Raw genomic sequence first — 16348 nt, forward strand, 5'->3', positions numbered from 1 at the left:
TATGGAACCACCAAAGACCCCAAATAGCCAAAGCAATAGTAAGAAGGAAGAATAAAGTGTGGAGGATCTCGCTCCCCAAGTTCAAGCTCTACCACAAAGCCACAGTAATCAAGACAATTTGGTACTGGCACAAGAACAGACCCACAGACCAGTGGAACAAAATAGAGACTCCAAACATTAACCCAAACATATATGGTCAACTAATATATGATAAAGGAGCCATGGACATACAATAGGGAAAAGACAGCCTGTTCAACAGTTGGTATTGGCAAAACTGGACAACTACATGAAAGAGAATGAAACTGGATCATTGTCTAACCCCATAAACAAAAATAAATTCAAAATGGATCAAAGACCTGAATGTAAGTTATAAAACCATAAAACTCTTAGAAAAAAACATAGGCAAAAATCTCTTGGACATAAACATGAGAGACTTCTTCATGAACATATCTCCCCGGGCATGGAAAACTAAAGCAAAAATGAACAAGTGGGACTATGTCAAGCTGAAAAGCTTCTGTACAGCAAAGGACACCATCAATAGAACAAAAAGGTATCCTATGGTATGAGAATATATTTATAAATGACAAATTTGATAAAGGGTTGACATCCAAGATACATAAAGAGCTCACACACCTCAAAAAACAAAAAGCAAATAATCCAATTAAAAAATGGGCAGAGGAGCTGAACATACACTTATCCAAAGAAGAAATTCAGATGGCCAACAGACACATGAAAAGATGATCCACATTACTTGTCATCAGAGAAATGCAAATTAAAACCACAATGAGATATCACCTCAGACCAGAAGGATCTCCACCATCCAAAAGCCAAACAAACAAATGTTGGTGAGGTTGTGGAGAAAGGGGGACCCTCCTACACTGCTGGTGGTAATGTAAATTAGTTCAGCCATTGTGGAAAGCAGTATGGAGGTCCCTCAAAAAGCTCAAAATAGAATACCATTTGACCCAGGAATTCCACTTCTAGGAATTTACCGTAAGAATACAACAGCCCAGTTTGTAAGACAGATGCACCCCTATGTTTACTGCAGCACTATTTACAATAGCCAAGAAATAGAAGCAACCTAAGTGTCCATCAGTAGATGAATGGATCAAGAAATGTGGTACATATACACAATGGAATATTATTCAGCCATAAGAAGAAAACAAATCCTACCATTTGCAACAACATGGATGGAGCTAGAGGGTGTTATGCTCAGTGAAATAAGCCAGGCGGTGAAAGAGAAGTACCAAATGATTTCACTCGTATGTGGAGTATAAGAACAAAGAAAAACTGAAGGAACAAAAGAGGATCCGACTCACAGAACCCAAGAATGGACTAACAGTTACCAAAGGGAAAGGGACTGGGGAGCATGGGTGGGAAGGGAGGAATAAGGAAGGGGAAAAAGAAAGGGGTCATTACGATTAGCATGTACAATGTTGGGGGGGTGCACAGGGAGGGCTGTGCAGCACAGAGAAGGCAAGTAGTGATTCTACAGCATCTTACTACACTGATAGACAGTTACTGTAACAGGGTTTGTGGGGGAGACTTGGTGAAGGAGAGAACCTAGTAAACATAATGTTCTCCATTTAATTGTAGATTAATGATAACAAAATAAAAAATAATAAGTAAATAAATAAATAAATAATATGGAAAACCTCAAGTTCAACAGAGAGGTTAAACCATGTCAAAAAGTAACCTCCACACCAAACACAGAGAAATGGCGATTACAATATAACCAGAAAATTGTTAGAAGACTATACAGCTCAGAGAATACAAGGAAACTCCTCAAGGGCCAAACCAGAGCTCACAGACACCCAGAGCAGAAGGCAAGAGATTCTAGATGCTGAGGACAGATCAAAACCTTGGGACTTGAGACCCTAACTGCCCAGATCAGGCCACTTAACCGGAGCTTCCTACAGAAGGCTAGAAGCCCCTCAGGACACCTGCATGCCAGCCAGGCATGGACCGAGGCACCACACTGCCCACACAAGGCTTTGTGTACAAAGACACTCCACAAGAAATCAGAGACCCAGCCTGTTCTATCAGCAGATGTGAAATCAAAGTTACGTCAACCATCTAGGTATGAATTTCACAAATCAAGGAGTGAATACCAAAACTCATCTACAGCTGGAGAAATTCATGGATCCTTGGGGTGCAAATACACAACTGACCTCTGGGAACATCTCCACAGACAAGGGCAAAGAGATACCCCTGGCAAACCCTCCCCTGAAAGCAGCTTTGCTGTTAGAAAGGACCAGCCGTACTAAGTACCATGAGGGAGAGGCATAGAAAGAGTCAGAAGCAGAATACTTAACCCAGGAGATGGCAGCACTGAAAAAACTGGAATGAATCCATAAAGTAAGAAAATGTTCTTAGAGATCAAGAAAGGAACAGAACCCAGAAGATAAGATGATAAATAGCAAAATGAAGGCCTTGGAAAAGACCCAAATATAAATTCTAAAAATGAGAAAGTAGCTACAGGAATAAAAACCTCAAGGCAAAGGTGTGAAGAGCTTGTACCCTAGGTTCCAGCCCTGGGGGCCAGCCTGGCCACATCCCTAAGCTTTCCTGTGCCTCCTATCTTTCTGGTACAGATCAAGGATCCACCTCTTGGAGGCCAGCATAGGAATTTAATGAGTCAATATGTGTAAAGCCGTCATCATATAAAGATTTGTTAAATAAATGGACAATTCAAAAACACAGCATACTTGGCTAAAGGAAGGAATTGTGAACTCAGAGACAGCACTGAGTAGCCACCCAGAAGGCAGAACAGAAAAATTAAGAAGTGAACATTAAAAAGATTAAGTGATTTAAAATACCAGAGATGTTGTGATACTTGGGGAAGACAGAGAAAGTTCAGCATACACTTAATGGGACTTCTCCAAGGGGAAAAGTAAATAAAAAGGGAGAGAAATTTCTACGGTAACTAGTTTTGATTTTTCAAAACTTAAAGATATGCAACCTCAGATTGAATGAGAATCAAAACCTAAAGTTATAAATAGAAAAATAAATCTTTACCTGGACATAATGTATTAGAATTACAAACACAGAAAAATCTGAAAGTCTACCAAAAAAGATGAATTCACTACAAAGAAACAATTATGCAAATGCAAGATTTTTCATCAGCAATAAAGGACAGAGTAGAACACTCTCAAAGTGCTGATAAAATAACAGGTAATCTAAAAAGATAAACCCTGTTAAGTCATCTTAAGAAAGGTTGAATGAACCGTTATCAGACTTCATAACTCACAGACCTTGATGAAGAAACTCAGTGAAGGAGGTACTCAGGCAGAAGAGGATGTAAGCAACAAGAGAAAACAAATTGGTTGAAGAAAAACAAGAACACCACCTATATGAGGCAGTATGGCCTCTTAAAATGAACAGTGGTAATTGGGGAAAGTTAAAAAATAATTACTGTATTTCACCAATCATAAGAGGCATTTTTTTTCATGTCAGCATCTCTAAAATTAGAATGCATCGTATATATTGCAATTGGGGGCATTTTTCTTTTAGCTGCGCATACACAAAAAAGCATGCCTTGGATCCAGTGGAATAAGACTACTGGACAATAAAGCACTAGAGGCAGAAAGGAGGATTTAGGTCTAATGAATCCTGTAACCCCTATATTTTTTGGGAAGAGAGGTACTGGTTAATTTAACACTGTAGAATTAACAAGTATTAATGTTTTCATACAATGTTTAACATCCAAAAATCAAATTAAAAAACAGGAATAATTAAAGGGATTTGAAAAGAAAAAAATGCTTAGAAACTTGAACAGAGAAACAACAAAGAATAAACTCACACAAAACTAAATCAGAAGACCTAAATTCAAATACATTAGTAATTTCCACAACTGTAAAAGAATTAAACTCACCTGTTGAATAAGGAATCTCAAATTTGATTATTTTTAAGAATCAAGCTTCATAAATCAATTTTAAAAAGACACAGCTAAAATATAAGAACCTAGAATAAAGCAATGGAAAAACATGGCATAGGCACATCTGGACCCAAAGGATTCAAGCCTAAGACATGTCAAGTCTCCCCCCTCAGCACTGCCCAGAAGAGTGGCATCACTGCTGCCACAGGAGTGGCAGGCGGCAGGGTGGGTCCACAGGAGGGACACCACCCCACAAGCATCCTGAGGAATGAGCTCCTGGGAAAGGGGAAGAGAGAGAGGTTCTCTCTAAACCTCTGCTAATTTGATGAATGCAGCTCAACAAAACATTCAGTTTTGTGCTTTTTAGAGGTCAAGGCAAAAAAGGGGAAGAAGGTATGAAAGGGGACATGACGATGGTTCCACAGAAATCCCAGGCCTGTAAAGGGGAAAAATTACTTTGTCAAGGAAACCTTCTCTTGACATTAAATCATAAGATTTAATCACAAAGAAAAATATGATGACCAAATATTTTTGCTGATGACCAAAAATATTTCAGCCACAGCTTTTCTTTTAAAAAATCAAAAGAAAGCAAGGGAAATATCTCTTTATCTTCTATTTTGACTTTTAACCTTAACTTTCCTTCCTTCAGTGAAGTGGAGGTGCTACTGGAGAAAGCTGAGCTTTCATAGCCCACGGGAGACTGGCTGGCACATTCAGCTGGTCTCTCAAATAACGTACACCTCCGCATCTTACTGCACTGATGGACAGTGACTACATTGGGGTATGGGTGAGGACTTGATAATATGGGTAAATGTAGTAACCACATTGTTTTTTCAAGTGAAACCTTCATAAGAGTGTATATCAATCATACCTTAATTTTTTTAAAAAAACCTAAAATATATAAATAAAAATTAAAAAAAGAAAGCATCTTGTTCAGCAAAAAAAAAAAACCTACCCCTCCACCAGCTGTTTCTCCACACACAACCATACTCACGATATCAACTCCCTGATGAACACCAACAAGCTGGCTATGGCAAAAATAACACCATCCATTTCATACTTTTACCAAGCATGACTTCCAGTATATATACATTACAATCCATCATAATCTTACTCTAATACTTTAAAATTTTCATTAGCAGCTCACTTAATAAGACTAAAATACATACTCTTCAATATGCATAAGCATTATTACAAATACCTAAAGCACTTATAAAAGGAGGGAGAGGAAAGGAAATCATTACATTACTACCTGAAGTCGTAGAAGATTCAGCGTTGCCACGGCCATGCACTCTTTCTCCTGGGGTGGGGGCCAGTCAGCAGTGCCATCCATCCCCTCACTCACTTGCCGTAGTAGGAGGTCTAGTTGTTCAAAGGTCAGTGAGCAGATGTCCACCACAAAAGGGACACGGAGGCCAATGGACCACTCAGAACAGGATGACCAAGCAAAACTCTATGGAAGAAACAAAGACATGAAATGAACCTACACATTCAGGTATTGTTCTATTTCATGGGACACCATTATGAATGATGAGGATGCCTTAAATTATTATTCATGCTTCTAACTGTTCCAAAAGCACATGAACTCCCACGGATGTCTTAGCTCACGTACCACTGGGCTTCCAATTTTCTCTCATTTCACTATCCAATCTTATTTTGTAACAGAAAGGTAAGAAGGTTTTTCTAAGTCTTTAAAAAAACTTTTCATTCTCAAATTATTAATTCACATTTAATGGACAGCAGGGAGAAACATGGAAATTACAAAAGTAACTCTTAAGTAGGCAAGAAAGGTTAGGTATGTTTATTGTAATCTCTTGTACAACCACTAAAAACTACACAAGGAGATAGACAATTCAATAAGTTAATATTATTAAAATAACCCAAAAGAATTCAGGAAAAGATAAAGCAACCAAAAAAAAACAGCACACAAAAAATAAACAATAGTAGACAAAATCCAATTTATAATAATTACATTAAATTTGAATTATCTAAATATACAAACAAAAAGAGATTGCCAAGATGTATGAAAAGTAAAAACTAGCTATATGGATCTGTAAACAGTGAAATAAAATGGAGTCACTTATGTCAAGAGGTTTTTAAATATAGTCAGGAGCCATCAAACAATGGAAAAGTTATAGTATGTAACACTAATTAAATGAAAACTGGAGTACCTACATTAAAATCAAAGAGACTTCAAATCAAGGAGAAACAGGGCTATAGGGGGACATTGCATAATGACAGAAAGGTCAATTCACCAAGATGATAAAATAGTTCTAAGTGTTTACAGACATAAAAATAGTTTCAACTTATATTTTTTTAAAAATTAATAGACCCATCCTAAAATGCACATGGACTCTCAAGGGATGCCAACAAATCAAAACAATATTGAACAAGAATAAAGTTGGAAGACTCAGAATTCCCATTTCAAAACTTATTACAAAGCTACAGTAATCAAAACAGTGTGGTACTGGCATAAATACAGACATATAGACCAATGAAACAGAATAGAGAACCCAGAAATAAACCCTTGCCTATATTGTCAAATGATTTTCAACCAGTGTCTTTCAGTGAGGAAAGGACAATCTTTTCTACAAATGGTGCTGGGAAACTGTAAAAGAATGAATTTGGATCCTAATCATACACCATAAAAAGAATTAACCCAAGACGGTTCAGTGACTCACACATAAAAGCTAAAACTATTAACTATTAAAAGAAAATGCCTGGGAAAATCTACATGACAATGGATTTCTTAGATATACATATGTACAGAAAATAGGAGAAAAAAATAAAGTGGACTTACTCAAAAATAAAAATTTTGTCCATCTAAGAATACTATTCACAGAATGAAAAGACAATAACATAATGGGGGAAATTAGTTGCAGATTACATATACCTGATAAGGGACTAATATGCCCACAATATATCAAAAACTCCTACAACTCAGAAAAAGAAAGAACAAAAGGGCAGATAAATTCAAAAATGGACAAAGGACTTAAATAAAGATTCCTCCAAAGATAGACAACTGGTCAATAAGCACATAAAGAGATGCTCAACATCTTTTCCATAAGGCAAGTACAAATCAAAACCACAGTGTGATATCACTCCATACAAAGATGGTTTTTAAAAAACAAAAACAAAAAAAACAGAAAATAACCATTGTTGACAAGGAGGTGGAGAAATTGAAACCCTTGTGCCTATCTGACAGGAATGTAAAAATTGTGCAGCTGCTGTGGAAAACAGTATAGTGGTTCGTCAGAGTTAAAAATAATTATCATATGAACCAAAAATTCCACTAATATACTCAAAAAAACTGAAAGCAGGAACTCAAACATATATTCGCACACTAATACCTAGAGCAGAATTATTCACACTAGCCAAAAGGTACAAACAACCCATGTGTCGACTGACAAAAGAATGGATAAACAAAATGTGGGATATACATATAATGGAATAGTGTAAACCTTTAAAGCGAATAAACTCCTCACACGTTACATGGATTGACCCCGAACACACTATGCCAAGTGAAATAGGCCAGATATAAAAATCAAATATCATATGATTTCACTTAAATGAAGTACCTCAAATGGACAAATTCATAGAGACAGAAAGTAGATTTGAGGTTAACTGGGCTGGGGAAGGAGAAATGGACAATTATTGCTTCATGGCTACTGCATTTCTATTTGGTATTATGTACAAGTTTTGGAGATGGTCAGTAGTGATGGTTACACAACACTGTGAATGTACTTAATGCCACTGTGTATTTTACTACAATTTTTTGGTATAATCAGTAGCATTAATATTTTTAAAAAATGATAGAACCATTTATGAAAGGATTAAAGATGGCGGAGTGAGAGGAGAGACAGAGGCTTCCTCCTAAAAGTGGATACAATTAGAAAATACAGTTGGCGTAACTAATCCTGAGAGAGCAACAGGAAAGAGGATGGTTCAGATTGCACGCACCTGGAGAAGAGAGCAGACCTCAGTGAACGGGGTAGTACCAGAGCTGTGGCTCCGCGGGACCTGGGTCCCTCCCCCACACAGCTCACAGGCGGGAGGAAGAGAAATGGAGCAGGGAGGGAGTGGAAGGCTTGGGACTGCTGAAAACCTACCTCCGGAGGTCTGCGCTGGGAGCACAAACCTACATTTCATGGTGCTTTCATCATACTCTTTTGATTACGGGGTTGGAAAGCTGGGACAGGCGGAGTTCCTGGGGAAACTGGGATTCCGGACACTTGTGGAAAGCAGGGATCCATATCCGGCTGCTCTGACACAAAAGCTTGTATTTGTATGCTCAGCCCACTGGTTCAGGTAGTGGAGACAGGCACAGCAGCCAGAGAGTGGGGAACAGCTCTTTCCTCCCCCCAGGCACCAATACCGCTCCCCTGCAACCCCCGACATTGCTTCAGGGGCTCAGCAGCTCCAGATAAGAGCTTCTAGACACTAGAGGGCGCCATATACAAACATGAAACTCCAAAGAAACCAGGTCCAGAGTAAAATTATTAATACAACTCCCGAGAAAGATTTAAATGATATGGACCTCGTGACTCTTCCAGATAGGGAGTTCAAAATAAAAATCATCAACATGCTAATGGAGGTACAGAAAGACATCCAAGAACTCAGGAATGAAGTCAGGTCAGAGATCCAATAGTTGAAGAGCACGATGGAGGGTTTTAAAAGCAGGTTGGATATGGTGGAGGAGACAATAAATGAAATAGAAACTAGAGAAAAGGAATACAAAGAAGCTGAGGCACAGAGAGAAAAAAGGATCTCTAAGAATGAAAGAATATTGAGAGAACTGTGTGACCAATCCAAGCGGAACAATATTTGCATTATTCGGGTACTAGAAGAAGAGAGAGAAAGGGATAGAAAGCGTCTTTGAGGAGGTAGCTGCTGAAAACTTACCCAATCTGGGAAAGGACATAGTCTGTCAGGCCATGGAGATCCACAGATCTCCCAACACAAGGGACCCAAGGAACACAACACCAAGACACACAGTAATTAAACTGGAAAATACCAAGGATAAGGACAGACTGTTAAAAGCAGCCAGAGACAGAAATAAGATCACACACAAAGGAAAGCCCATCAAGCTAACAACAAACTTCTCAGCAGAAACCCTACAGGCCAGAAGGGAGAGGCATGATGTATTTAATGCCATGTATCTGTATTTAATGCCAGATAGTAAGGAAATTAACCTTGAACAACACACTAGACGGGCCTGGAACCAAGATTACTTTATCCACTAAGATTATCATTTAAATTTCAAGGAGGGATTAAACAATTTCCAGATCAGCAAAAGCTGAGAGAATTTACCTCCCACAAACCATCTCTATAGTCTATTTTGGAGGGACCGCTATAGATGGAAATGTTCCTACGGTTGAATAGCTGTCACCAGAGGTAATAAAACCACAGTAAAGAAAGTAGAACACCTAATTACTAAGCAAATGCAAAATTAAATTAACTATCTCCAAAGTGAATCAAGGTATAGACAAAAAGTACAGAATGATACCTAATATATAAAGAATGGAGCAGGAAGAAAAAAGGAGGAGAAACAGAAATGAACCTTTAGATTCTGTTTGTAACAGAATACTAAGTGAGTTAAGTTAGACTCTTAGATAGTAAGGAAATTAACCTTGAACCTATGGTAACCACAAATCTAAAGCCTGCAATGACAATAAGTACATACCTTTCATTAATCACCCTAAATGTAAATGGACTGAATGCACCAATCAAAAGACATAGAGCCACTGAATGGATAAAAAAACAAGACCCATCTATATGCTGCTTACAAGAGACTAACCTCAAACCCAAAGACATGCACAGACTAAAACTCAGGGGATGGAAAAAGATATTTCACGCAAACAACAAGGAGAAAAAAGCAGGTGCTGAAGCAGTAGTATCAGACAAAATAGACTTCAAAAAAAAAGAAAGTCACAAAAGATAAAGAAGGACATAATGATAAAGGGATCATTCCAAAACAGGATATAACCATTATAAATATATCTGTACCCAATACAGGAGCACCAAAATATATGAAACAAATACTAACAATTAAAGGAGGAAATAGAATGCAATGCATTCATTTTAGGAAACTTCAACACACCATACATCCAAAGGACAGATCCACCAGACAGAAAATAAGCAAGGACACAGAGGCACTGAACAACACACTAGAAGAGATGGACCTGATAGACATCTATAGAACTCTACACCCAAAAGCAACAGGATACACATTCTTCTCAAGTGCACATGGAACATTCTCCAGAATAGACCACAAACGAGGACACGAAAAGAGCCTCAGTAAATTCAAAAAGACTGAAATTCTACCAACCAACTTCTCAGACCACAAAGGTATAAAACTAGAAATAAATTGTACAAAGAAAACAAAAAGGCTCACAAACACATGGAGGCTTAACAACATCCTCCTAAATAATGAATGGATCAACGACCAAATCAAAGTAGAGATTAAGCAATACATGGAAACAAATGACAACAACACAAAGCCCCAACCTCTGTGGGACACAGCGAAAGCAGTTCTAAGAGGAAAGTACGTAGCAATCCAGGCATATTTAAAGAAAGAAGAACAATCCCAAATGAATAGTCTAAAGTCACAATTATCGGAATTGGAAAAAGAAGAACAAACGAGGCCTAAGTCAGCAGAAGGAGAGACATAATAAAGATTAGAGTAGAAATAAACAAAATTGAGAAGAATAAAACAATAGAAAAAAATCAATGAAACCAAGAGCTGGTTCTTTGAGAAAATAAAATAGATAAGCCACTAGCCAGATTTATTCACAGAAAAAGGGAATCAACACACATCAACAGAATCAGAAACGAGAAAGGAAATATCATGACAGACACCACAGAAATATAAAGAATTATTAGAGAATACTATGAAAACCTATATGCTAACAAGCTGGAAAACCTAGAAGAAATGGATGACTTCCTAGAAAAATACAACCTTCCAAGACTGACCAAGGAAGAAACACAAAATCTAAACAAACCAATTACCAAAAAAGAAATTGAAGCAGTAATCAAAAACCTACCCAAGAACAAAACCCCTGGGCCAGATGGATTTACCTCGGAATTTTATCAGACATACAGAGAAGGAATAATACCTATCCTCCTTAAAGTTTTCCAAAAAATAAAAGAGGAGGGAATGCTCCCAAACTTATTCTATGAAGCCAGCATCACCCTAATACCAAAACCAGGCAAAGACCCCACCAAAAAAGAAAACTACAGACCAATATACCTAATGAACATAGATGCAAAAATACTCAACAAAATATTAGCAAACCGAATTCAAAAATACATCGAAAGGATCATACACCATGACCAAGTGGGATTCATCCCAGGGATGCAAGGATGGTACAACATTCGAAAATCCATCAACATCATCCACCACATCAACAAAAAGAACAACAAAAACCACATGATCATCTCTATACACGCTGAAAAAGCATTCGACAAAATTCAACATCCATTCATGACAAAAACTCTCAACAAAATGGGTATACAGGGCAAGTACCTCAACATAATAAAGGCCATATATGATAAACCCACAGCCAACATCATACTGAACAGTGAGAAGCTGAAAGCTTTTCCTCTGAGATCGGGAACAAGATAGGGATGCCCACTCTCTCCATTGTTATTCAACATAGTACTGGAGGTCCTAGCCATGGCAATCAGACAAAACAAAGAAATACAAGGAATCTAGATCGGTAAAGAAGAAGTCAAACTGTCACTACTTGCAGATAACATGATATTGTACATAAAAAACCCTAAAGACTCCACTCCAAAATTACTTAGAACTGATATCGAATACAGAAACGTTGCAGGATACAAAATTAACAGAAATCTGTGGCTTTCCTATACACTAACAATGAACTAACAGAAAGAGAAATCAGGAAAACAATTCTATTCACAATAGCATCAAAAAGATTAAAATACTTAGGAATAAACCTAACGAAGGAAGTGAAAGACCTATACCCTGAAAACTATAAGACACTCTTAAGAGAAATTAAAGAGGACACTAATAAATGGAAACTCATCCCATGCTCTTGGCTAGGAAGAATTAATATTGTCAAAATGGCCATCCTGCCCAAAGCAATATACAGATTTGATGCAATCCCTACCAAATTACCAGCAGCATTCTTCAACAAACTGCAACAAAATGTTCAAAAATTCATATGGAACCACCAAAGACCCCGAATAGCCAAAGCAATAGTGAGAAGGAAGAATAAAGTGGGCGGCATCTGGCTCCCCAACTTCAAGCTCTACTACAAAGCCACAGTAATCAAGACAGTTTAATACTGGCACAAGAACAGAGCCACAGACCAGTGGAACAAAACAGAGACTCCAGACATTAACCCAAACATTTATCGTCAACTAATAAATGATAAAGGAGCCATGGACATACAATGGGGAAATGACAGTCTCTTCAACAGATGGTGCTGGCAAAACTGGACAGCTACATGCAAGAGAATGAAACTGGACCATTGTCTAACCCCATACACAAAAGTAAATTCGAAATGGATCAAAGACCTGAATGTAAGTCATGAAACCATAAAACTCTTAGAAGAAAACATAGGCAAAAAATCTCTTAGACATAAACATGAGCGACCTCTTCTTGAACATATCTCCCCAGGGAAAGGAAAGAAAAGCAAAAATGAACAAGTGGGACTATATTAAGCTGAAAAGCTTCTGTACAGCAAAGGACACCATCAACAGAACAAAAAGGTACCCTACAGTATGGGAGAATATATTCATAAATGACAGATCCGATAAAGGGTTGACATACAAAATATATAGAGCTCATGCACCTCAACAAACAAAAAGAAAATAATCCAATTAAAAAATGGGCAGAGGAGATGAGCAGACAGTTGTCCAAAGTAGAAATTCAGATGGCCAACAGACACATGAAAAGATGCTCCACATCACTAGTCATCACAGAAATGCAAATTAAAACCACAATGAGATATCACCTTATACCAGTAAGGATTGCCACCATCCAAAAGACAAACAACAACAAATGCTGGCAAGGTTGTGGAGAAAGGGGAACCCTTCTACACACTGCTGGTGGTAATGTAAATTAGTTCAGCCACTGTGGAAAGCAGTATGGAGGGTCCTCAAAAAGCTCAAAATAGAAATACCATTTGACCCAGGAATTCAAATTTAGGAATTTACCCTAGGAATACAGCAGCCCAGTTTGAAAAAGACAGATGTTCCCCTATGTTTATTGCAGCACTATTTACAATAGCCAAGAAATGGAAGCAACCTAAGTGTCCATCAGTAGATGAATGGATCAAGAAGATGTGGTACATATACACAATGGAATATTACTCAGCCATAAGAAGAAAACAAATCCTACCATTTGCAATAACATGGATGGAGCTACAGGGTATTATGCTCAGTGAAGTAAGTCAGGCAGAGAAAGACAAGTACCAAATGATTTTACTCATATGTGGAGTATAAGAACAAAGAAAAACTGAAGGAACAAAACAGCAGCAAAATCACAGAACCCAAGAATGGACTAACAGTTACCAAAGGGAAAGGGACTGGAGAGGATGGGTGGGAAGTGGGGGATAAGGGTGGGAAAAAAGAAAGGAGGCCTTACGATTCACATGTATAATGTGGCGGGGGCACAGGGAGGGCTGTCCAACACAGAGAAGACAAGTAGTGATTCTACAACATTTTGCTATGCTGATGGACAGTGACTGTAATGCGGTTTGTTGGCGGGACTTGGTGAAGGCGGGAGTCTAGTAAACATAATGTTCTTCAATGAATTGTAGATTAATGATAACAAAATGAATTTTTTTTTTGAAATCTACATTTACATCAAGCTCACTAATTTGCTGAACAGAATCACTTAAACTGTAAAAAAAAATATGATAGAACCAAAAAGAAAGTAACAAATACACAATTACATCTGGAGATACCAACACTACCCTATTTGCAAGACAGAACAGGTAGACAGAAAATCAGCAAGAATCTAGAACAACTGAGTAATACCATCAGTGAGTTGGATTTAACTTGGCATTTATAGAATACTGATCACCACCAAAATACATCAACAGCAAAATACATACTCTTTTTAAGCACACACATGGAACATTTACTAAAAGAACACATTGTGGAACATAAAATAAATCTTAACAAGTCTAGAAAAACTGAAATGATAGTTTTTTCTCTAATCACAATGGAATTAATAACAATTAGAAATCAGTAACAGAAAGATAAAAGAACATCTCCAAACATTTTAAAATTAAACAACACACTTAATAACCCATAGGTCAAAGAGCAATTCTCAAGAGAAATTGGAAAACATTTTGAACTTAACAAAAATGAAAATATATCAAAATTTGTGGGTGCAGTTAAAGCACTGCTTATAGGGAAATTTTTAGCTCCAAGTGCTTACATATTACAAGAAAAGTCTACAATCAACCACCTAAGCTTCCTCCTGAGAAAACTATAAAATGAGCAAAGTGAACCCAAAGCAAGATGAAAAACAAAAATAACAGAGAGCAGAAACCAATGAAACTGAAAGCAAAGAACAAAGGGGAAATTAACAAAACTAAAAGCTAGTTCTTTAAACAGATGGACAAAACATAAACCTCTAGCAAAACTGACATAGAAAAAAGACAAAAGACAGAAATCACCAATATCAGTAATGAAAGAAAGGATATCACTACAGACTCCAAACACTTTACAAGGTCAGCAAGAGAATACTAAGGAAAACTTTATACACAAAAATTGAACAACTCAACTGACATTGAGTGATTCCTTGAGTACCACAAACCAGGAAAACCAACACCAGAAGAAATAGCTTCAATACTTCGGTATCAATTAAAGAAATTGAATTTGTAGTTAAAAACTATTGAGAAATAAATCTCAGATAGATTCAGAGAAAAACATTTTAAGAAGAAATAACACTAATTCTACCCAATCCCTTCTGGAAAACAGAAGAGGAAGGACTATTTGCCAATACTTTCTACCCTGTTAAAAAGTCAAAGACAGTATAACAAAACTAAAAGCCAGTAATTGATGAGCATCGGTGGAGAAATCCTCAACAATGTATGAGTACATCAAATCCAGCAATATCTAAAAATAATAATACACCATGACCAAGTGAGTTTCATCTCAGTAATGCAAGGATAGGTCAGTATTTGAAAATCAAGGTATCCGCCATATAAACACACTAAAAACTACACAATCATATCATTTGAGAAGAAAAAACATTTGAAAAACTTAATATTCCGGGTAAAAAAAAAATTCTAGAAAAAGTAGGCATTAAAGAAAACCCTAACTGATAATAAGGCATCTACCATAAAAAGAAACCTACAAGCTAACATTACAGTTAATGGTGAAAGTTGGACATTTTCCCCTACAATCAAGAACAAAGCAAAGAGGTACCCTCCTGCCACTCTTACTCAATATCCCATTGGAAGTCCAGCCTAGTACCACCGGAAAGTGAAGAAACAAAAGGCATACATGCTGGAAAAGAAAAAATAAAACTCTATGTGAAGACTATGTAATGGTTTCCAATGAAAATTCCTAGGAATTGACAGTTAAGTTCCTAAAACTAGTAAGTCTAATTAGTACAACTACAGGATATAAGGACAACACACACAAATCAACGGTGTTTCTTCATACTAGCAGTGAGGGGTAGGAACCAAAATTCTACAAAATATCAAACCAAACTATATACTCAGTACCTGGGCAGGTCCACAGGCAATTCCAACTATGTGCTTGGTATCTAGTCCTGGCAGTGCAGCAGGTTCAGGCTTGGTCACACGCAAGGTGTCAAAGTGCTGGCACTGGTCGTTGCTCCCCCAGCTGTGCACCTCGCTGTCCTCAGTCAGAGCCAAGCAGTGGGTGGAGCCTGCAGCCACATCAATAACTTTCTTCCCTAAGGAGGTAAAAGTGATGCAGACAGTTTCAGAAGGCACTTAACGTCAACTTCGAAAAGATCGTTCATTGCTTCAATACCATGCCTAATTTATCTGTTTCATGTATGTTATTAAAATTCCTGTTATGTTTTACTAGGTACAATTTATTAAGACCTACAGCCTGCAAATAAAATAATGCTGTTATGAAAATGATCTATTTTTTTTCCTCCTCCTTGTTCACATTTTCATTCAAAAGGAGACTAGTGTTATTTTTAATTAACTAGTAGGTCATATCCCACTGTCCCAAGGTATAACTTTCCATTAAAACTATGTTTTTAGAGCAGTTTTAGGTTCACAGCCGAACTGAGAAGATAGAGATTTCCCATACACTCCCTTCCCCAACACATGCAAAGCCTCCCCCATTATCAATTACTCATTTTTTTGCAGGTGGATGCTCAGTTGCTCCAACATCATTTTTTGAGAAGACTATCTTTTTGTCATTGCATTGCCTTGGCTCCTTTGTGAAAGATCAGCTGACTGTACTAACATGGGTCTATTTCCAAGTTATCTGTTTTCTTCCAATGAC

The 16348-nt window shown here is 37.4% G+C and overlaps 1 protein-coding gene across 4 annotated transcripts in view; it reads right to left on the reverse strand.

The window, feature by feature from the left end:
* HERC2 (HECT and RLD domain containing E3 ubiquitin protein ligase 2) overlaps positions 1-16348 on the reverse strand; it is a 264575-nt gene that overhangs the window by 185848 nt on the left and 62379 nt on the right. For all 4 annotated transcript variants that reach the window (XM_073227076.1, XM_073227077.1, XM_073227078.1 and 1 more), the window contains 2 exons: positions 15589-15782; positions 5130-5330 (listed from right to left, as the gene is read on the reverse strand). In XM_073227076.1, the coding sequence (XP_073083177.1) occupies positions 5130-5330; positions 15589-15782 (395 nt within the window). The remainder of the gene's footprint in view (positions 1-5129; positions 5331-15588; positions 15783-16348) is intronic.

Source organism: Manis javanica, chromosome 18 (assembly GCF_040802235.1).
Source record: "Manis javanica isolate MJ-LG chromosome 18, MJ_LKY, whole genome shotgun sequence".
Lineage (NCBI taxonomy): Eukaryota > Metazoa > Chordata > Mammalia > Pholidota > Manidae > Manis > Manis javanica.